This window comes from Zalophus californianus, chromosome 10 (assembly GCF_009762305.2).
Source record: "Zalophus californianus isolate mZalCal1 chromosome 10, mZalCal1.pri.v2, whole genome shotgun sequence".
NCBI lineage: Eukaryota > Metazoa > Chordata > Mammalia > Carnivora > Otariidae > Zalophus > Zalophus californianus.
The window spans coordinates 25,246,704-25,270,565 of NC_045604.1; the positions used below are offsets into that span (position 1 = coordinate 25,246,704).

A 23,862-nucleotide genomic window follows, 5' to 3' on the forward strand; every position below is an offset into this window, starting at 1 on the left:
AGGTGGATCTCAAGGTCCAGAATGGAGAATGGAAATTAGGAATGAAGTTATTCCTTGATTATGATCCTGTCTCTCTGCTCCAACATTGGTTGGGGTCCCTGAGGGCTAATGCTGAAGCCAAGGGAAAGAGCTTGCGCGTTTAAGGTCAAAAAATTTTTGAACCTATGGAATTTCCCTCCAATTCTGAAGCAGCCCCTTAGTGACGAATCAGCTACCCATCCCACGGATTTTGCTATTTGTGCAGTCTCTAGATGATCAAGGCAAGCGAAATGAAACATCTTTAAACTACCACTAAATGACATTGAACCCTATGTAAATCTTTTTTTCTAGTCGTTCCAAGATGCGACCCAAAACGAATCTGCAATTCCGGAGTGGAAACCAGGGGGCGGGCCGACCAGCGACCATTTTTGTTTTGCGGCCGTGCGCTCTCAGAGCATCTTGACTAACAGGACCCCACGGAGGAGGTGGGGCCTATCAGCGCGCGGGGCGGAGTCTGGGAGACGTGATGATTCAAACGGGCTAATGAGCTCGGCTCATCTGGCAGAAACCGCCAATGACCGGGCGTGATGGGGCGGAGCCCACGAGGCCTAGTGTGTTTGGTTGCACCGCGGCTTTGGCGCATTTTCGGCTGGTTTGATTCATCCATTTTGAAGAGACGGGGGAGCGGGGGGCTCGTCTGATTAAGGGGCCCTGAACCAAGAAGCAGCGGAGTTTGAGAAGCCAGCAGTTCGGGGTTCGGCGGCAGCGGCCCCATCGGCCGAAGTTGGGGGGGGTGGGGCGCCGAGCGCGCGGGGTGGGGGGGGGTCCTGGTCTTTGGCTTCTCGACTCGGTCCCGTTTCGACAGCGAACATGTCTCGGCCTGTCAGGTCAGTGCGGAGTCCGAGGCCTGGAGCGGGATGGAGGGGGTTGGGGGTGAGTGGTGAAGGACTGGGGGACAGAAGCCTGCAGTCGGCCTTCTCCGGTGCCACGCGCGGCCTCCTCCCTTTCGGGGCCCGCGCGCGCCCTTGAGCGTGGGGGGCCTTGCTGGCGTTCGGGGATACGCGGGGGTGGCGGCCGCGCGCCCATGCGCGCGCTCCTCCCCGCCCCGCGCCGCTGCAGGGCTCCGGGCTGCTCTGCTGCCTCCCCCACCCGCCGAACTGGAGCGGGCGGGGTGTTCCCTGAACCGACAGCGGCCGGAGGGGGAGGGGTGTGAAGTCAGCGCCCCCACCCAGGCCCCACCTCCTCGGGGCCAACCCCTTGGAGCCTGCGGGGAGACCGGCCGAGTCGGACTCGGGCTCGGGCTCGGCTCGCCACCCCACCCTAAGTGAGGAGGGGCTGAGACGACCGTGTGGCCCCTTGCCCCCTCTGCTTGAGTGGGGGTGGGGGAACTCAGCCCTCTTTCTCTAGCGGACGGGGGTGTTCCATGCAAAGGGGGAGGGGCAGCACTGCCACCCGGCCCCGCCTCTGTCCTCCAGGGTCGCTGCAGGGCCCCGCCTCCCGGATTGGGCCGGGCGTGGGCGGGACCCGTTCTTTTCCCCTCCGGCAAAAGTGAGAGCCCGGGACTGGGCCCTGGAAAATAGTGACTGCTGCCTCTCCCCCAACTCGGAGTTCGGAGCGGGTTAACTGCCCCCTCCCCCCACGCCGAGCTCGCTGTTTCCCTCCGACTAGAAATGTCCTTCTTCGGGGAAATGTCCCTACTCAGGAAGGTGCGGGTTAACAGCACGACCCAAATCCCGTGTGGTTCTCGTTCCCGCTGCCTGTCTCTACGCTCGCTCGGCGTACGTGTCTCGGATGTTTTTGTAACCCTCTCTTTTCCCCCCAAATAACCTAATAATAAAGGGACTAGATTCAGGTAACCAGTAGACTTGATTCTGAGAATTTCAACAAGTTTGCTGTTCCCCAGCGGACGGTGGAATCGCCCTTTGCCGTCCTCCTGGCTATTGTATGGAATGTGCCATTTATGGAGGGGTGTGGCTTAATCCAATGTGTTGAGGCCTTTAGAAGGAGAGCTGTTGCAAATAACTGTTACTTTTAATGTAGTGTCCGTGACGCTTTCGATGTAAGGAATCGGCTGCTTCGCATGGTGTTTTCTAGATAAATAGGTAAAGGTTTAGATTTAAAATGTTTTAACAGTTGTCGCTTCCCCTTCTTCATTCCAAGTTTTGTGAGAAACGGAAGTATTTTGACCTAGAGCTCTAAAGAGAGGTTTGGAACCCGGGAAAGGGTTTTGTTCCACACCGTTCTATCTCCTGACTAGAGCATCCGTCTCCAACTGGTGGTGGTATGGGACTGCATACTTCTACGCTCGGGGTGGGCATGAGGAGAGTGCTAACTAACTACCTGACTGCTTTTCTGCCTTCTAATTTCTACCCGCATCTCTGATAACTCACCATCGCCACCGGGAAGAGTTTTGCCCACTTTCTGGCAAGGAGTCTGAATAGATTTTTCAGATTATGTAGTATGCATACTTTTTTTTTTTTTGGCATGAAAATTGATCAATGTATCCCATCAATTTATGTAGAATATTTTCTTTAGGATCAGGTTAAATAGACAATATCGTAATAAAGATTTGATTCATCTGGATTGGATCTCCTGTCTCTGGAAGTAAATTACTGTGTGGTGAAATTGGACTATTTTTTTCTACCTTTCAACTTCGGTTCACTAGGTTTTGATGACTTTTTATGTTATTGCTGTGACTTTATTATACTCATCTGCCTGAATTTGTGTTCCCAGATTTAGATATTGGAGCACGAACAGAACTTTTTTTTCACTTGAAAACGTTGATTTTTTTTTTTTTTTTTAAATATCACCAGGTGGGGATATATTGAGCATGGGTCTGTGCGTTTTTTGGAGACTTCACAACTTTTTTCTTGTTCATTATGTTGTTAAAAGTAATTTTAACTGTCTATTTGCCCCTAATTGAAGAATGAAATTAATATATTGGCTTTTGGGGTCACTTTCATATTATTAATTTTAAAGCAACTTGGTTTCTGATTATATATTTTAGTGACTAAAGTCTCTTTGTAACTTTTTTTAAAGTTTTTAATATACTCATGACCAATAATAAAGCAGAAAGAATGAAACTTGAGTTTGGTGGTTTGTTAAATTTTGCAATAAAAAAGTCCTGTCTTAGGGAAGTGCTTTTGTTCCAAGGTGTAAATGAAGAATCTATATACCTGAGGGCATTTAACAAAAAAATAATGATAGACATTGACCAGATATCAGAATGATCAACCTGTTTAAAAAACCCCAAAAAAAGCACAAGTTGGAAAATGAGTGTCAGCGCATCTTCTTTTCGGGCATATCTCTGCCCTTTAGGGCCTATATATAATTTTGGAGGTTTTTCTGGTGTTCATATTTACTGTAAGTATTATTCATTTTAATACCAGAGCATTTAAAGAAGAGTTAGACGTGTACTAATGGCTACTTGACACCAATTTCCATGTGCAGGGAATGATGAACTGATAAGCTGGAGCAGATTTTTCCATAGATGTGTGCAACACATATAAGTTTTGTTCATACAGTATTGCTGTGTCTACCTTTTACAGCATCTGACTCATTGTATAGAAATGACAGCTCAAATATTTTAGGCCTTGGGTTCAATTTTATAGCATAAAATAATCTTGGAGCTAGAAAGAAATGTAGGCAAATTCATTTTACAAGTGACTTAATGGGGATCTGGACAAGTGAAGTGTTCTGCATCACACACTGGATGCAGAGGTTAGGCCTAGAACCTAGATTTCTTAATTCTTAGGCCTGCTTACCTTCACCCTTTCTGAATAGTAATCACTTTTACCTTCGGCCTGTAAGTATTGATGTTATTGTAGTATAGGGCACTTTTAACTCTTCAAAGTGCTTTCAAGATTCTTGTGAGGAAGGAAGGAAAATGCTGTTACTTGTAAAAGATGAGAAAGAAAAATCAGAGATTTACTGACTTGTCCAGACTTGAAACCAGGCTTCTTGAAATTCAGCTTAGTGTATTCTTCAAAGACCCTCCTCCCTTACTGAAAATGATCCAAGTCATTCAGATCAATGTTTGCTCCTTTCTTCAGAACATAACTTGATATCTGGTTGTTTTTTGTTTAGTACTTGAGATTGCAGGGAATCTTTAACCTTGAAAGTTTAGATGTGAAAGCATAGGTTCATACTGGTTGATTAAAAAATTACTTGAAATGTTTTAAAAGCAGTTTTTTTCAACTCAATTTAAAATAATTTTCAGAGATACTTTTTAACTAAAAGTATGTTTTTGAAAAACTAAAAACTTCAGAGATTAAGTCCAGTTCCTTCAGTTTACCAGTGATGACTTTGAAGCCAAAGGAATTAAAGTGTAAAAATATTTGCAAAACTAAACTGCGTGAGTTTTAGCTATTCTGCTTTCTACTAGATTTGCATTGACTATATTTGATTCTGCATATTATGTAGTAACAGGTCTACAATCCCTGTATAGTTTGAAACCATTGGGGCCATGTGTGTTTTGGAAGTTCAATTATTTTCAAAAATTTTAAAAGTAATGATGCCTATACTGTGCTTTAAGGGCTATCACCATTGAGTTCTGCAGTAGTACTTCTATAATCAAACACCTTAATATCTCTAATAAAACTGAATTTTCACACTAAAAAAAATGCAACGAAAAGCCCTCATTGTTCAGGTAAACCTGAAACATTTGGTTTTCAGAACTTTTTGAATTTCTAAATTGTGGATTAGAGATTGTGGACTTTTAACAGAAGTACTTTTTCAACCTTCAATTTTAGAAAAAATAAAATCACATCAAAACTCAAAAGAACTATCACTGAGCAACTTTTTTTGTGCCAAATTTTCTTCCAGAAACTTTACACATATTTCACATTCTTCAAACAACTCTTCAAGCAAGGTATATGTTATTCCCATCGCATATGTAAGGTAGCTGAGGCTTGGCTAAATTAACTGGTCCAGTTCACCTGTGAAGAGGTGAAGCAGGAATTCATATCCAAGTTTCACCAAGCCACAACCAATGTGATCTTCCCCGTGAGACACACTGCCACAGGGTGTTATTCTTTCTCATGGTAGTAGCGCATTTTGCCATCTTTGGAAGGGGTTACAGTTCATAATAGGACTTTGTTGGGGAGGAGCAACTTTAAAATGGGGGAGGAGGGTGAAAGAATTTTTTTCGGAAGGAATAGAATATGTGAAGGGGTTAAAGGAAGATAACTTGAATGGAGAGAGAAAAGCAGTGAAATAGCATGACACCTGGGGGGAGAAATGCGAACGTTAGATAAGTGGCATTGCTGTCAGTATGTATACATTTTGTAATACAAGGGCATTTACTCCCTGACTAAATTAAGTGAATAGATTTCAAAGCCACCTAAAGGACACTACAAGAAAATTAATGGACTCATTTTACATACAAGTATAGATGCAGATATGCCAGAGTATTAGCTAACTGAATCCAATGTGTATTAAAAATAAATAGGATCAAGTAGGATTTGTCCCAGGAACAAAACTTAAAATCTGTTACTGATAGGGGCGCCTGGGTGGCTCAGTCGTTAAGTGTCTGCCTTCAACTCGGGTCGTGATCCCAGGGTCCTGGGATCCAGCCCCGCATCGGGCTCCCTGCTCGGTGGGAAGCCTGCTTCTCCCTCTCCCACTCCCCCTGCTTGTGTTCCCTCTCCCGCTGTGTCTCTCTCTGTCAAAAAAAATAAAATCTTTTTAAAAAAAATCTGTTACTGATACATCATATTAAAAGACAAAAAGAGGGGACACCTGGCTGGCTCAATCAGTAGAGCATGTGACTCTTGATCTTGGGGTCATGAGCTCCTGCCCCACATTGGGTGCAGAGCTCACTTTAAAAAAATAACAAAGGGAAAACATGGCATTTGGAAAGGTTCAACACCCATAGTAAAACTTAGTATGTTAAAATTAGAAGGAAAATTAAGATTAATTAAAAATTGGAGATGATTTAATTGACAAATTTACAAACTAAGGTAAGTGGTTGAATTTTTAGTGTTTTAAATAAAACTAATGGGGGGAGGTAACATGGTGCAGAAAGAAATCTGGGGATCAGGCAATACAGGCTCTGGTTTCTACTTAGGGATGGAGATGTTGCATGTCATTAGAATAGTAGCTTGCCTTTATGAAGCATTTTACAGTTTTCATAGGTTTCTTTCAACTCTAGAAATAAAATTAAGGAGACAGTAATTTTGAAGAAATTTTGAAGAAAGAAAGGGCAATTGGTTTTATTTATTTGTGCATATGGCCTGTTTTTCCCAGAAGTACAAAACAAGGTCACCACTGTAGTGTGTAATTCTAGGACACCATCTCCTAGTCCTGTGAATGGTGCTCCTCTGGAGTTAGTAAGAATTAGAGCCTGCACAGCCAGATGGGTTGCTTTGCAAACTTCGACTACTTGAACTTAATAATAATGAAGCTATTGAGTATGCCATGAAATGTTACTTCTGTTTGCATTTTTAAATTCTCAGCTGCAAAGATAGGAATAAATATGATCTCATTACTCCAGATTATGAAGAAGTAGCTTTTTGGATTGTTGAGACTAGAGCTAGCAGTTAACAGACCGCCATGTTGTGCACAATAGAAACCATTGGATTTAGCACAGGACCACTTTGGTCAAACTGGGGCATCCCCTTGTTTTTTGTTTTTGTTTTTTAAAAAACCTATTTCTATCTAGATTCTGAGAAGTAGAACTGATGGTTGGAGACTTGCATTGCCATATTTTTAGATAACTACTATCCAAATAGCCGTAATTACAGGTCTTTGAAATACTTTAGGCAGAGAGACCACAGGTTGCCAAAGAGTGTTTCTACTGGGTGTTGCATATTTTCAGGTGCTGCTTCGTGCATGTCTATTTTTTTTAATTTGCACCTCTCCAGTTACTTGCTAAGCAAGGTGATCTTCAAAGAGATTTCATCTGTCAAGCAAAAATGACCCAGGAGATGAACTACTTGAGAAAGTAAACATTAGCTCCACTTAGAAATAAAAAATCCACTCTTGCCATTCATTGGGCTGGGATAACAAACATGGCTGGCTGTCTTCCACAGATAAGCTGCAGCTGTAAGACTTAGATCAATCCTCTTTCAAGTGAGTATTGCTTTCCTACTAAGAAATGATTCTCTAAAAGCGGAGACTGTCAGAAACTTTGCTGTTTGAAATTAGTAAAAATGAAGTCCCACACTTGTCAGAGCTAGGTCCTTTTGACTTGGAGAACTCAGTTTACAACTTGAGCTTCAGATGAGGAGCTGCTGGACCCAATTCCACATCCAGCTTAACTTCTCTGCCAAGAAGTAGGACCCAGTTGTGGTCAGACCTGCTGTTAACCCCATTAAACACATTCTCCCTGTGCTTGGAGCCTATCAAGATACTGCTTCATTTAAATTTCCCCTAAAATCTACCTTTCCCCAAACGCTTTTGTTTTCCTTTGTATGGTGAGGTACTCCAAACTTTTGATGTGCCATTGCCTTCATTGTAATGAGTCACTAAACCTGACAACCTGCAGATTTGTGCCAGGTGGTTGAGTTAAGACCACTGGAAGAGTCCACTGAGGTTCCCGAGACACTCTGCTGCAGACAGGACTCTAGGGGGTAGTGTGCGCTTCGGAGGCCCCTTCAGTCTGACCTACTTGAGGTTTCTCTGTCCCTAAGTGCATAGGTTTTACATTCAACTTACATGTTGGGAAAAATCTAGACTGTTTTATTTAATATTTTATACTCACTGAAATCTGTGTTCATGACCTTTAGACAAAATATTTTCCTATATGGAGAGAATATGGTGGAACCGAATATTTTTTAGGAGTAAGAAGTGTCCTATTAAAATTTATTCATCTGGACTGAAACATTAGCAAGTGGATAAAAGATTTAGTAGGGGATTATGACAGTGAGCTAATAAACACCTGTCTGGCTCATCATTCAAAACTCCTTCACTGCCTCCCCTTTTCAGAAATTAGAAACTCCATCCAAGAAACCTAGGAGTGCTTTCCTAGAATGTTCATTTTATTGTACTTAACTGTTTTCTTGCATCGTGTGACATTTTGAATTTTACATTTAGTTGTAACAGAATGATACAAGATAGAGTCAAAGGAATAAATCTTAGCCAAAAGGAACTTAAAGCTTAAGATGAATGAAACAGTTTTAAGAAGTTACTCTTGAGTTCGGGTATCCTGACTTCTGTGAACTAATGTTCTTAATGTCCTGAGAAAATTTGGCATATGAATAATCTTTGAGGAATAGAAGAATGGAGAGAGACAAATGTCCTAAGTTTTAAGGGAGTAGTGTAGTGATACAGGAACTTTATGTGGATAGGCAGAAACTTCAGTAGTCTCCGTTCTGTAGAGGAGTTTGATTTGTGAACGATCAGGAAGGGAAGGTTTGAGAGGTTACAGGCAACAACAGTGCCCTGTGGGGTATTGGTTCAGATGGGCTTGAGTTGGAAAATTGGCTTTATTACTTGCAATGGTAGGAAAGTTGCTGAGCCTATTTGACCTTTAGATTCTTCAGATAAAATTGAATTCATGTTAATTAGCTCCTCTTGTGAGATTGTGAGATTAAATGAGAATTTAGGTGAAGTGTCTGGTGCATCGTAGTAACTACTGTTGTAATAATTTTAAATTCAGCGTGGGCTCTTAAAAAGCCAGTCTCAGGTCAGTAGTCTTCCTAATGCTGGCTTTCAGGGATATCACAAGCATTGGATTCAAATTTTGTTTTTAAAATATTAGAGATCAAAGTTAAGCAGATTTCTTTAATGCAGGACTTTCAAAGCTTTCACTTGTTTAAGGAGGTGATAATACCCAAATTGATCTGGCCAGGAAATCTTTAGAAAACCTATCTTGACAACAGAAGTTGGGAAAATCTGTAATGAGAAAATTCTTTAAATTTGAAATTATAAGACAACTTTATGCTCTTATAATGCTGCTTTTACTTTTTACTCGCTGTGTTTTATTTTGTGGTTCCTGGGAATATTTCGTTCAGACAAAAAAAGTTTATTTTTTAAAAGCTTAACTATCATTGGTTTAAACGAACCCATTTTTTTTTAATTAGAGTAAAAGAATACTGTAAAAATACTGGGTTTCTCTCTTTTTATACATTTTTTAAAAAGATTTTACTTATTGGGGCCCCTGGGTGGCTCAGTCAGTTAAGCGTCTTCCTTCGGCTCAGGTTATGATCTCAGGGTCCTGGGATCCAGCCCCACATCGGGCTCCCTGCTCGGCGGGAAGCCTGCTTCTCCCTCTCCCACTCCCTCTGCTTCTGTTCCCGCTCTTGCTATCTGTCAAATAAATACAATCTTTAAAAAAGAAAAAAATTTATTTGTCAGAGCGAGAGAACACAAGCAGGGGAAGGGGCAGGCAGAGGTAGAAGCAGGCTCCCCGCTGAGCAGGGAGCCCCATATGGGACTTGATCCCAGAATCCTGGGATCATGACCTGAGCCAAAGGCAGATGCTTAACCTACTGAGCTACCCAGGCATCCCTTTTTTTTTTTTTTTTTTTAAGAGAGAGTGAGTGGGGCAGGGGAGGGGCACAGAGAGAATCTTAAGCAGGCTTCACCCCCAGCCCAGAGCCCAACTTGAGACTCAGTCTCATGACTCTAAAATCATGACCTGTGCGGCAGTCAAGAATCGGACCCTTAACTGACTGAGCCACCCACGAGCCCCACTGGGTTTCTCTTTCAACAAAGATTTTGACAGAGCTTCACATGAGGTCCTTGTGGCAAAAATGAAGAAATGTAGGCAGAAAGCTAGTTCACTGTGATGGACTTGGACCTCAATAGCCGTATCCAGAGAAGGCAGATGAATAGGTTTAGGTCAACCTAAAAGAACATTTCCACTGATGCCTTAAAGGACTTTGTTCTTGGCCAGTGTTGATTAAATTTGCAGATAGTAAGTTGAGAAGATAAATAATATGTTGAAATGAAGTACAAAAAGGTTTTAGATCTTGGGAAAAGGAGGTTTTGGTTATTGGAATTGCAACATCCAGTACGTTGTGTGATATAACAGCCCAAAAGGCAATCGAGATCTTGGATTATTACATTAGTACAAACACAGAGTAGAACAGGAGGCGGAAATTTGTAATCCTGATCTCCTTCTGTCTTCCACATACACCTTTGTAAACCTTATTGTGTTGTTATGATTAGATTGGGGCACTACTTGATAAACTTTACTAAATCCCAGGTGGAATGCAGGGTAGTGACTAGGTCATGAGGATGCTTGAAATAAGTCACGAGGAAGGGTTGAAGGAACCCTAGTATTTAGCCTTGAAGAAAAGAGTGGAAACTGTCCTATGAAGTGTAAGGGCTACTCTGTGGAGGAGGGGTTAGATTTAAACCATGGTAATCCAGGAGGTAGACATGACTTTAGGGGCAGATTTCACCTTCTTGGTGAGGTCATGAGAGGTTCTTAGGATTCCCTTCTGGGACATTCATCGCTAGGATAACAAGGTTGGGATAAGACTGGATTAGATTGTCTAAGGTCTAGTAGTTCTAGTACATATAATACACCTGGTGTCATCATCGTCACCATACTTCCTGCCCCACCACTAGCCGCCAAACTTGGGTAGATTTTATTAGTGCTTAAACTTGAAAAATCAAGTTTTTTAAAAAGATAGGAAATTAGGGGTGCCTGACTGGCTCAGTTAGTAGAGCATGCATCCCTTGATCTTGGGGTGTGAGTTCAAGCCACACATTAGGGGTAGAGATTACTTTAAAAAAATAAAACCTGGGGCACCTGGGTGGCTTAGTCGGTTGATTTCAACTCAGGTCATGAACTCTGGTTTGTGGGATCCAGCCCCGAGACGTGCTCTTCAGGCTCTGCACTGGGCATGGAGCCTGCTTAAGATTCTCTCTCTCCCTCTCCTGCTCCTCCCCACACAGGCGCTCTCTAAGTAAATAAATAAAACCTTTATTTTATTTTTTTAAAGATTTTATTTATTTGTCAGAGCACAAGCAGGGGGAGTGGCAGGCAGAGGGAGAAGCAGGCTCCCTGCTGAGCAAGGAGCCCGATGTTGGACTCAACCCTAGAACCCTGGGATCATGACCTGAGCCGGAAGGCAGCCACTCAACCAACTGAGCCACCAGGTGTCCCTGAATAAAACCTTTAAAGGGGGCGGCACCTGAGTGAGTCAGTTAAGCCTCTGACTCTTGATCTCAGCTCAGGTCTTGATCTTAGAGTCATGAGTTCAAGCCCTATGTTGGGTTCCACGCCCAGCATGGAGCCTGCTTAATAATTACAAAAAAAAAAAAATTAAAATAGGAAGAGAAGTTATTCTTTTGCTGCCATGGATCAGTAACAAATTGTTTTTTGTAAAGGTAAAAATAATAATGACTTGAGAAATCTCTTTTTGCAATCCACTTTTTATTCTAAAGCAGTGGGTCTCGAACTTGTTTGATGAGGTCGCTACACACAAGAACACAAATACCTGAAACAAGTGTCAGGAACTTACTGTTATTTAGATACAATTTTCTCTGATATTTTTGATTTGCTTTGTTGTTGTTTTAATGCAGGTTATACACCAATAAATTCATATCAGGACCCAGTCGTGGGTTGTGACCTATCAACTGAAAAACACTTCTATAGGATCTCATTCATCTGACCAAATGTGATGTTTACCACCCAGGTGATTAGTCAAAAGAGCAATGTTGGTTATTTTAGGTTTCTCAAAACTCAGATTTCAAATGTGCTTTAAGTGCCTAATGAGGAACTTGTTAAATTCTAGAAAGTTAGCAAGGTAGATTCTTTTTTTTTTATGCTTCTTCCCTGCATTGACCAGAACTTCTTCAGGGTGAAAATGGAAGTATAGTCTGTTGATGGAGCTTAATAATGTAATAGATTGTGTAAAAGTTTCTCCGGTTTGCCTTGAGAAAATGGTTTTGTGCTCTTCAGGTAGTATAAAGCTTAGGGTGTCAATAATTTAATTATATTCGGAAGTTCTGCTTCCTCCGCAAGTTTGCTTGTTATTGATCTCCATATTTTGATGTGCAGGCTTGTTATAAAGTAGAGCTGGATTATGTGGTTTTAGTTTTCTCATCTGTTAAGAGGGTTAGGGGCACCTGGCTGGCTCAGTTGGTAGAGCATGCAACTCTTGATCTCAGGGTCATGAGTTCAAGCCCTGTGTTGAGCCAAGAGCTTACTTTTAAAAAGAGACTGGGGCGGGGGGGTGCCTGGGTGACTCGGTTGGTTGATTTCTGCTCAGGTCATGATCTCAGGGTTGTGAGATGGAGCCTGCTTAAGATTCTCCCTCTCCCCATCGCCCCCCCCCCCCCCCGTCTCCATCTCTTAAAAAAAAAAGAGAGAGAAGATTCTAATCTTCTCTCAGGTCATTTCAAAGGTGTGATAATTTTCATCTCAAACACTGATCCTTGACTCTTCAGAATGTTGGTTGGAGGTGCCTCATGTTTCAGGAATATCATTGTTTTGGTCTTAGTCACTGTTCTAAGAAAGAGCATTTTGGGTGTAGACTTATCAGTATTTAGTAGAAAGAAATTGATTAAGAGTGGAAGAAAAAAGTCCCTATTGCTTCTGAGTTGCTTGAATTATACCCATTTGTGCCAAAACCAGATCTTTTCATGTTCTTTGTCTAGCTTCCCGCTTTTACCATTTGTTTTTGCACTTTAACCTGGAGCAAAAGTGGGGACTTCTCATCTCAGAGCCCTCTGGTGATCATTCAGGAATTGGTTCATTGTGACCAAGGTACATTTAGAATCTAGACAGAGAGATCATGTATGTTTTTAAAGTAAGAAAAAACTTAATTGAAGTTTCTGTGTTCCTATCCAGTTGACCTCTTGAACACTGAGTTTGAATTACGTGGGTCCACTTTTATGCAGATTTGTTCAGTAGATACAACACAGTACTATAAATCTATTTTCTCATCCTTAGGATTTACTTAACATTTTCTTTTCTCTAGTTTACTGTATTGTAAGAATGCATATGACATACAAAATATGTGTATATTATTGGTAAGGCTTCCAATGAACAGTAGGCTATTACGTGGTTAAGTTTGGGGGTAGGAGTCAAAAGTTATACATGGATTTTCCCTAAGACATAACATACTTTAAAACAGCAAGTTAATCATCATGCTCAGATAATTGAAAGTGTTACTTGTGTATATTCATAATTGCAGTGGTATTCTGGGTGGAACAAATTAGTACTTACAGGTGATAATAGCTGCTCTTTATTGGCTAGTTGTGTAGCTGGCCCTCACGACAATCTTGAGAGAGAGGTGTTGTTATTCCTATTTTACAGGTGAGGAAACTGAAGTTCAGTGAGGGGAAGTAACTTGCTCAAGGACATACAACTAGTAAGTGGCAGAGCCAGGATTTAACCCAGTTCAAAAATCTGTTTTTAACCTTCTATGCTGTAGTGAAATTTTGTGTTGTCTTCCCCATTCTAGTTGTCCTAGTTGTCGATGGTCATTTTACACTGAAGACTCAGGCATTTAAGTGATGGTATTTTGAGGAAGTAAGAATGTTTCTTTATTTTCAACTCAAAGTAGAAGTTCTCATGCCCTTAGACTTATATAGTACTCAAAAATGTGTTTCCATCCCAATATATCTTCTGTTTTTAGTTTACATGGGCGTAAGTTCAGTAGGCGTGATTTCCACCCTAAATAAGGTGAATCTGTAAGGAATGGAATAGTATTTCTACTATTGGTTTGAAGTATCTTTAGAAGGCAGGAAATGAACCAAATTATTATTATAAATCATTATAATGAGTTATTATGAATGACCCTTGTTAATGCAGATCCTTTTTTAAATTATTTTTTCTTTTTCCTCTAACATTTTATGGATGGATGCATTCTTTTTTTTTTTTTTTTTGGCCTAGTTATCCTTAAGACAGATTTGCTTCTATATTTACATTTTGCTTTACTTGGACTTTATAGTTTCTGTGATAAATGACATTTATTATGTACATAAGAGAATTCTGATAATTTTGACCATTTGACATAACTGAAGGTAAAATATTTTGTGTTTCAAATGAGGGAGTGGCCTCTGAATTTAATTTTGAAAAATTTAAATTTGATTACTCCTATAATATCAGTACAGTCTACATGGCACTTTTGTTTTTTTGGTAGTTCTGCTTGTTAAAAACTAAGCTAAAAGAAAATGTACCAAATAGTTGCCTTTTTAATTTCTTAGATTTAAAATAACTAGTTATTTCATACGGAGGAAACTAAATTTTCTTTTGTCATTAAGGGCAGTGGGAAATAAGTGTCTGATAGGCTGAAGGCTCCTACATACATCTTCTCATGATACCCTTTCCCACCCTGACCCTTTGCAGATGCCAAGTCCATTTGCTCATCAAATGCATTTCTTGATTTTGGTGTTCTGAATGAAGAAGAGACAACCCCTGTCTTCAAGAAGTTCACATTTAGTACGGAAGACAAATTGAGTAGATTATATAGTATCAATAGAGTATTAAAGGTGTTGAGAGGAGGCGAGGTTGTATCTGATAGGAGTGGGAGTGAAGCAAGCAGCAATGTAGGCCAAGGAGAAACATGACCAACTGGTATGAAACAACCTGATTGGAGGAATTACAAATTTCCGGGTTGCTTGATTAAGTGGCAAAAGATAAGGCCTTCAAAGACTTGAAGGAGATTGGATATTATCCTCTCAAGTATCTTTTAAAATTAGGTTTCTAACAGAGCTCTTAAATTTGCCCTAAGAGCAAAAAATTAGAAACATCTGAGTGTCTACTTTTTACCTTGCTCTGTGGTTAAAAAGGAAGGAAGGAAGGAAGGAAGGCTGAAAAAAAAGAAAAATGGGGGGAAATGTGGATGTAAAACCATTGTTACCTTCAAGAAGCTTAGATTAGTGAAGAAAACAAATGGTACAGCGATATGAGTTAAGATGTGTCATACACAGAAGGATAGTTGACCATTTGCAATTGAGGAAAACTTTTTCCTTGAACTTTAATAATAATTTTATTTAAATTTATGGCATGGGGTTCCTGGCTGACTCAGTTGGAAAAGTGTGCAACTCTTGATGCCGGGGTTATGAGTTAAAACCCCATGCTGGGTGTAGAGATTACTTAAATAAACGTAAAAATATATATGGCATAACTTTTGAGATCTGTCCAGCAATTTAGGCCATCAGTTCCAGCAGAGAAGGATCTGAGGCCCAAAGAAATTATGTGATTTGCCCAAAGTTCTAGAACCAGAACCCAAGATTCCTATTAACAAAGATTCTATACTTTTTACTATATAATTCCATTCTGGAGTATTCCTTGTGACAGACTAAGGAAGTAACTATCTTAGCAAACTGTTACAAAGTTGTTTATGTTGAACCCACACTTAATCTGATCAGGAAGCTAATAAGCCTGTATGTTCATTGCTCTTTTATTTTTAAAGCCTTAAAGTAGCTAACATGTTTTCTCTTTTACAAGTTAAAAATTCTTTACATTTATCATATGCTTTACATATGATAAACCCTTCGCCATTCTGGTTACCCTTCTTTATATAGTCTCATAAAATATATCTATTGGTAGGTGGTACCCGGAAATTGTACCATTATTTTAGTTGCAATCCCGCCAGCATGGATAAACTAGAATTATTATGCCTGCAATTTCAGAACCTGTACATTAACTATTAGAGATGAATATTTCAAACTCCCTCTTCTGGATACTTTTCTTTTCCTGGTTACATGTCCCATTTTTTTGATCCTAAATAATGCTGAACATAGTCATTATACTGTTTTTCATAGTATCTCTCATTAAAAATCACTATTTTGTTAAAACATAGTAGGCATTTAATTATCAGCCCCCCAACTAGTCTTTTTTTTTTTTAAGATTTTATTTATTTGAGAGAGAGAGAATGAGAGCACGAGAGGGAAGAGGGTCAGAGGGAGAAGCAGACTCCCTGCTAAGCAGGGAGCCCAATGTGGGACTCGATCCCGGGACTCCGGGATCATGACCTGAGCCGAAGGCAGTCGCTTAACCAACTGAGCCACCCAGGCGCCCCACCAACTAGTCTTTTTTTATAGGAAATATTTTATTCTTTTTAAATTGTGGTAAAAATCACATGAAATTTACCATCTTAACCATTTTTAAGTGTACAGGTCTGTAGTGTTGAATACATTCACGCTGTTATGCACCCAATCTCTAGAACTCTTTCTCTTGTGAAAGTGAAACTATACATGTCATTAACTCACTATCTCCTTCCTTCCCGCTAGCCCCTGGCATCCACCATTCTTTTTTTTTTTTTAATTTTATTTATTTTTATCTTATTTTTGAGAGAGAGAACACAAGCAGGGAGAGGGGCAGAGGGAGAAGCAGACTCCCCACTGAGCAGGGAGCCTAATGTAGGACTGGATCCGAGGACCCTGAGATCATGACCTAAGCCGAAGGCAGACGCTTAACAGACTGAGCCACCCAGGCGCTCCTCATCATTCTCCTTCCTTTTTCCTTCCTTCCTTCCTTTCTTTCTTTTTTTTAATTGTTTTAACTTTTTTTTTAAGATTTTATTTATTTATTTGATTATTTGACAGAGAGAGAGAGGGCACAAGCAGGGGGAGCAGCAGGCAGAGGGAGATTTTTTTTAAGATTTTATTTATCTATTTGAGAGAGAGCAGTGTGCACAGAGAGGGTGGGGGGATCTCAAGCTGACTCAGCTGTGAGGCTCGCTCTCCAGACCCTGAGATCATAATCTGAGCTAAAACCAAGAGTCGAACACTCAACTCAATGAGCCATCCAGATTTTATTTTATTTTATTTTATTTTATTATTTTATTTTATTTTGTGTAATCTCTTAAACCTAACGGGGACTCAGACTCAAAACCCCAAGATCAAGAGTTGCATGCTCTACCAACTGAGCCAGCCAGGTGCCCCCACCATTCTTTCTGTCTCTGAATTTGACTGCTCTAGATATCTCATATAAGTGGAATTAATAGTCATGTTTTTAAAATTAACTTTCCTAATACAATGGTATCGTTTATTTGTAAAATCAGCTGCTTTTAACAAAACATATTTAGAGCATATTTTATAGTTTTGCATCTTGACTTACCGAGGCAGTACAATGAAAAGATAATTCATTGCTGGTAGACCAAAGAAAAACAGAAGGCAAAATCCCTTAAGAGCCTATCTTTCTTCTCCAAAGCCAAGGTATGGCTATACCTTTCTCCACATCTAAGCCCCATGTTTTCAGAATTCACTCCTACACCTTTCATTTTCACATCTTACATAGAAATTGTGTATGTATGCTTGAATTCTGAGCATGTTGTCTTTGGATATAAATGATGTCTTAATCTATAAAATCAGGAATATTCCTCTGCTCAGGTTTAAGTGTAGTTGGTGGCGTGTTTCTTTTAGTAATTTCAGTTCACTTGTTCGGTATCTAAATGGTACAGTACCTGGAAGGCTCTTTTGAAAGCAAGGCTATTTGGATACTAACATGGAAGCTTTTATATATCTCTAAAGGAGGAATTTTAAACTTTTAGAGTATGAAGTAGGAAAATGGAAATTAAGATTGGTTCAAGTTGTTAAAGATGCCTTACCTAGTAGAAAGTACTTAAAATCATTGAGTCAAGTAGATACATAAATTTGTAAGACTTTCATATTTTTCTTAATTACAGACCATTTAATAAAAAGCATCTTCTGGGGCGCCTGGGTGGCTCAGGCATTAAGCACCTGCCTTCGGCTCAGGTCATGGTCCCAGGGTCCTGGGATCGAGCCCTGCATCAGGCTCCCTACTCAGTAGGGAGTCTGCTTCTCCCTCTCCCACTCCCCCGCTTGTGTTCCCTCTCTCGCTTTGTCTCTGTCTGTCAAATAAATAAAGAAAATCTTTAAAAAAAAACATCTTCTGAGTGGATCAGTTATTTTTTCTTCTATGTAAGGCTTAATCTACTGTCACCATAATTTGTATATTATAATGTAACTATTATATTTAAAAATCACTCTGCCTTGAAAAAAATCAGTAATAATTTTATCAGGTATACACGTGTATGTGTGTATAGCAGTAAGAATAAAAAATGTAAAACATTTAGTTTTTGTTGGTGCATATGTGATATTTCTGTGTCATTAATGAATTCATGTGGTAGTTTGGCTCATTTTGCTGTTTAAGTGTGTTTTGGGAGGTGGGAGGTTTTGAGGGAGAGAATAATTGAGCTATCATTGAGATGAGCAGTAGGAGAATTGTAGTTTGAAATACTTTTGATTTAAGTTAGACTTTTCTGTAACAACATGTGAAGGTTTTTTGGCTGAGGTGGGGGCTTACTGAAAAATTTCACAGAGCTAGTTGTAATTTTGTTTATGAAATAGGAGCACGTGTTTTAATACATAGAAAAGCCCTACATTTTTATGATCTTAATTAGAGTCTCTTCTTTCTACAGAAATAGAAAGGTCGTTGATTATTCACAGTTTCAGGAATCTGATGATGCTGGTAAGTTTCATGATTTCAGTAAATTGTAAATTATATCAAGATCTGTGTCACCCAAAACAAAAGTTGAACTTGCATGGATTTTAACTTTCTTTAGTTAAGTCATTGATAATAAATACTTAATTTTTTTCTTACAGTTTTGGATTCCATAGTTTAAATGTGCAGTAATTCTGATGCAGTATTTATTAGTTGATAATGTCCCCAGCTACAATCACAGCAAAACTTGTACCTTATATTAGTTTAAGTTTTTTGCATAATAAAGTAACTTAAATGAGAGTATTTTGTGAAACATCTTGGATTGTGAACTAATTTATCATGGAATGAATAGTATGTCTTTTTTTTAAAAAATATTTTATTTATTTATTTGTCAGAGAGAGCACAAGCAGGGGGAGTGGCAGGCAGAGGGAGAAGCAAGCTCCCTGCTCAGCAGGGAGCCTGATGCGGGACTCGATCCCAGGACCCTGGGATCATGACGTGAGCCGAAGGCAGACGCTTAACGACTGAGCCACCCAGGCACCCCTGAATAATATGTCTTAAATCTTAGCCATAAAAGGTTTCTTTAGAATATGTCCTTACTCTCATTATTTTCCAGATGCATTTACTATTCCTTTTTTTAATCTAATTTTACTTATAAAAGTAATATGTGCAATTTGGGAAAACTTAGAAAATGCAGAAATGTAAAAAAGAGTAATAACATACAATCCAACCTCCCAGAAGAATTACTAACATTTATTAGATGCTGCTAAATATTTGCATTTATTCATTTAATCCTTAGTAGAGCAGTCCTATTAAAATGGGGAATACTGTTATTGTTTACAGATAAGGAAATTGAGGCAGAGATATTATTCAAGGTCCCTTGGCTAGCAAATGGCCATTTTAACCTTTTTGTTTAAAAAGTCTGTGTCTTTTCTCCCTTTTAAAAACGTAGTTGAAGTCTTGCAATAGAATTTTGGGTTCTGTCCCACTCCTGCTTATAAGTATATTTCTCCTGTTATAAAAAGTTATTTGAGGGGCACCTGGGTGGCTCAGTCGTTAAGCGGCTGCCTTCGGCTCAGGTCATGATCCCAGGGTCCTGGGATCGAGCCCCGCATCGGGCTCCCTGCTTAGTGGGAAGCCTGCTTCTCCCTCTCCTTCTGCCTGCCGCTCCTTCTGCCTGCCGCTCCCCCTGCTTGTGTTCCCTCTGTCAAATAAATAAACAAAATCTCAAAAAAAAAAAAAAAAGTTATTTGAGAAACTCCTATTAATGGTTGTGTGATATTCCATAATGGAATTTATAATGTGTCCAACCATTTAATAATTGCTAAAGCTCCAGACTACTTCCAGATCTCTCCACTGTTACATATAATGGTGTAGTAAACAGTTTTAGAAATAATCAATTTCGGGGGCACCTGAGTGGCTCAGTCAGTTGAGCATCTGACTCTTGATTTTGGCTCAGGTCACAATCTTGGGGTCGTGGGATTGAGCCCCATGTCGGGCTCTATGCTGGGCGTGGAGCCTGCTTGAAGATTCTCTCCCTCTCCCTCTGCCCCTCCTCCCGCTCACATGCGTGCAGTCGCTCTCTAAAATAAATAAGTCTTAAAAAAAAAAAAAAGAACAATGAGAGACGATGGACTCTGAAGAACAAACTGAGGGTTCTAGAGGGGAGGGGGGTGGGGGGATGGGTTAGCCTGGTGATGGGTATTAAAGAGGGCACATTCTGCGTGGAGCACTGGGTGTTATGCACAAACAATGAATCATGGAACACTACATCAAAAACTAAAAAAAAAAAAAAAAACTTTTTAAGATTGGGTAATTTTCTTTAGTTCTATAGGACTTGAAATTAGAGGTATTTTCTTCAAGTGTCAGAGTATGCTGCATTTAATACTTTAGTTTAAAAGCAATTTACTTGATAACAGTAATTGTGTTAGGGTTGTAGAATTGTGGGTTCTCTACATTCTAAAATGCTTGTATTGCTTTATTACTATAATAGTTTTCATGTAAATAGGAAGATGTTGAAACATGGCAGTATCTTTAAGAAATTAAATGGTAGGATACGAAATGGTAAGAGATAGTTGGCTATGGACATATTAAAGTAAACACATGAGGACTAAAAGGGACTGGGCTAGATAACTATTTCTTTTTAAAGATTTTATTTATTTATTTGACAGAGACACAGCGAGAGAGGGAACACAAGCAGGGGGAGCGGGAGAGGGAGAAGCAGGCTTCCCGCTGAGCGGGGAGCCCGAAGCGGGGCTCGATCCCAGGACCCTGGGATCATGACCTGAGCCGAAGGCAGGCGCTTAATGACTGATCCACCCAGGCGCCCTGAAAATTTATTTTTAAAAAATGAAAGAAAATTATTTGGGAAATCCTGCCCCGTCACCATTTAAATAGCTTGAGAGATACTTATCTCCAAAAATAAGCAGTGATAATTTCTACATGTAAAAGTCATAATATAGTTCATTGAATTTGAAAAATGCTCTGTTTAGATGAAGATTATGGAAGAGATTCAGGCCCTCCAGCTAAGAAAATTCGGTCATCTCCTCGAGAAGCTAAAAATAAGAGGCGATCTGGGAAGAACTCACAGGAGGATAGGTAAGAGGCATTATTAATCTGCTCCTGCTTACACTGCCCCACTGCGGTGAGGTGCTCTCTGCTCTAAACTGGTGGGATCTCTGTTTACTTTGGGAAAGTGGTTATTGTCCACTTCGTGTTGTTTTGCATATTTCTTACTATCTCAGGCGTGCTTCTTGAGTCTAGAGGTTACCCTCTTTAAGGTCGCAAGGCTTGCTTGGACTCAAGCTGGAATCCAAGGTGATCTCCAGGAATACTTTTGTCATTACCTCAAACCCCTGAGCATAAGCAGAGAGATTGTTTTAAGTATGTTGTAATTTGTTACCTAACGTTAGTATTGACATTTTCATTGTAGTGATAGCAGAATGCGGGATCTCTCCCATTCAGTCACCCAGCACTGGCAGAATCATAACTAAAGGTTATAGAATCTTAAGTTGTATAGCCTGCTGAGTTTTACTGTCTGTAATCAATTCTCCTTTGTTCAGATACCTTAATCATTCATGGGGGTTTTTGTTCCCCTTTCCTTTAGTTTTATAAACAAGTTCACAGGAGTTGTGATTTTAACTATAATTGCTTCATGAGACTAGCACTGTAATTTTTGTCTCTGCTATCACAGATCTGCACACTCTCATACTCAGTGTTGTGTAACTTTAAGACCTTCTTAGTGATGGTAATGGTGATGATGATGATCACTACTGTTTATGATTCTTTGCCAGTCTCTATTATGTGCTAATTTATATTTATTATCATTTAATTCTCATAACACCTTTATGAGGGTAATACTAGCTTAGAGAAGGGTTCAGTGATTTGTCCAAGTTATCCAGCAAATGGACCAACAGGTTTTGGAACCATGTCTGTTGAACTCCAAAGTCCATGTTTTAACCATTAGGTGATACTACTTCCAAATAATACTGTTAAGTAGGAGAGTTCAAAGAAATGAAATCTTTTCTTACCAGTTCTTCCAAGATACTTAGCCTTCAAGGACTAAAATCTTATAAAGCCCCACACAGAAGTCTTTCCATTCTGAATTCACAGGTTGCTAAATTTGTAGAAACAACAATATTTACCTCCAATATTTTCTTCCCTGGAAAATTTCAGAAACATGGTTTTGAGGACAAATAAGACAAAATTTTGCTGTGGGGAGACAGGTCTTCCATGGTTTTGTAGTGTATATCTCTAATCCAGTTTTATATAGCAGCCCAACTTTGATTCTCTTTCATTATATTCATTTTTTATATTTCTCTTAGGAATGAATTTCTCTGTCCCCTGCTACCAGTTAACAGTGTCTCATCAATATAATTAATATGTAGCCTAAACTTTTCCTTGTTCTAATCATTTGGTTTTATTTTTCTTTCCTAAGTGTCAGGAGCGGTTGAAATACAGTTTTTATTGCCATTTGTATTAACCACCTTGTATAGTTTATTTCCTCAGACCATTATTGTTTTGAGTTTTCTATTGGTCTCTACTTAAAAGTTCAGCTTTTACTTGACTTTACTGTAATGGGACTCAAGGTAGTAATGGTCTCTATAAACCCAGTAATAAAAGAACTAGAAAAAGTAATCGTTCTTCATCATTGTAACTTGTGAATTAAGTGCTTATTTTGCATAAAAACATTTAGAGTAGTCACAGGTTTCAGAACTACAGCGTGTCTTGGATCAGATTGCTTAGTAAGGAAATGTATTTGGTTCTTCTCTTTGTTTGGGAATCTTGGGTTCAGTAGTTTGTCATTTGAGTGTGGTCTAGATTATAGGAAATACCGAAAGAGATTTACAAGACCTGCTGTTTGAAAAAGCTATGAAGGCAGTTTTTATGTATGATTGTTTCTTTTTTTGTTTATTGGAATTTCTCATTGAATCATAAAATTTTAGCACTGAAGAGAGTAACAAGTGATTTGCTTGAGATCATACAACTAATTAATGACAGACAGGACACTAGAACCCAGATTCCCGAGCTAAGATTTGTAACTACATAAAGTGTGCATCTTTGTGACTTAAAAAAACTGTTTTATAAAACTTTCCATTGAACTTTGAAGCACCTTCTTATTATTTTACTTTGCAGTGATCTTGAGCTGACTTTTATTTTCTCCATGATACAAGGCAGGTCTATGTGTTTATGTTTCTAATATATTAGAAATATTAAAGGCGGGGCGCCTGGGTGGCTCAGTCGTTAAGCGTCTGCCTTCGGTTCAGGTCATGATCCCAGGGTCCTGGGATCGAGCCCCACATCAAGCTCTCAGCTGTGCAGGAAGCCTGCTTCTCCCTCTGCTCCTGCTTGTGTTCCCTCTCTGGCTGTGTGTGTGTGTCTCTCTCTCTGTCAAATAAATAAATAAAATCTTAAAAAAAAAAAAAAAGGAAAAAATATTAGAGGCAAAAAACGGGAGATAGTTGTTGACTTATTTTCATTTTTAGATAAATTTTGAGATATTGTAATTTATATAATTGCACTCCAATTTCCTTTAATAATTGTGTTCTAGGTGGTTTTCGCATCTATATTTGGTGCTGTCCATTCATTTGCCTACTTTCGCACCATTCACTCATTATGTAATTTACTTTTAGTATTTTTATACTCTGCCTCTGACAACAGAGAATTGTTTTTTTATTAATGTTCTTCTGAGGGGCGCCTGAGTGGCTCAGTCGGTTAAGCGTCTGTCTTTGATTCAGGTCATGATCTCGGGGTCCTGGGATCGAGCCCCACGTTGGGCTCCCTGCTCAGCGGGGAGTCTGCGTCTCCCTCTCCCTCTGCCTGCCACTCCCCCTGCTTGTGTTCTCTCTCTCTCTCTCTGTCAAATAAATAAATAAGATCTTTCAAAAAAAAATTAAACGTTCTTGTGAACCAGGCCTTATCCACAGGTGAGAAATTTTCAGCCCGTGTTGAGGTAGCTTCTTTTTTTCCTTTGGGTCTTTGGAAGCAGTATTTTCCAAAAGTCAATACAATTGTGCTTATTCATTAGCATCCCTGTAAAGTTAGGGAAATAATGGAAGCAATTTCAC

At 39.6% G+C, this 23,862-nt stretch overlaps 1 protein-coding gene across 2 annotated transcripts in view; it reads left to right on the forward strand.

The window, feature by feature from the left end:
* Positions 1-623: 623 nt before the first annotated feature.
* The window catches only part of NUCKS1 (nuclear casein kinase and cyclin dependent kinase substrate 1), a 28,520-nt gene continuing 5,281 nt past the window's right edge, over positions 624-23,862 (forward strand). The window contains exons 1-3 of one of the 2 annotated variants that reach the window (XM_027611027.2): positions 624-866; positions 18,273-18,322; positions 20,788-20,893. In XM_027611027.2, the coding sequence (XP_027466828.1) occupies positions 850-866; positions 18,273-18,322; positions 20,788-20,893 (173 nt within the window). In that variant the 5' untranslated portion in view covers positions 624-849. The remainder of the gene's footprint in view (positions 867-18,272; positions 18,323-20,787; positions 20,894-23,862) is intronic. The other variant, XM_027611026.2, reaches the window with a different exon arrangement.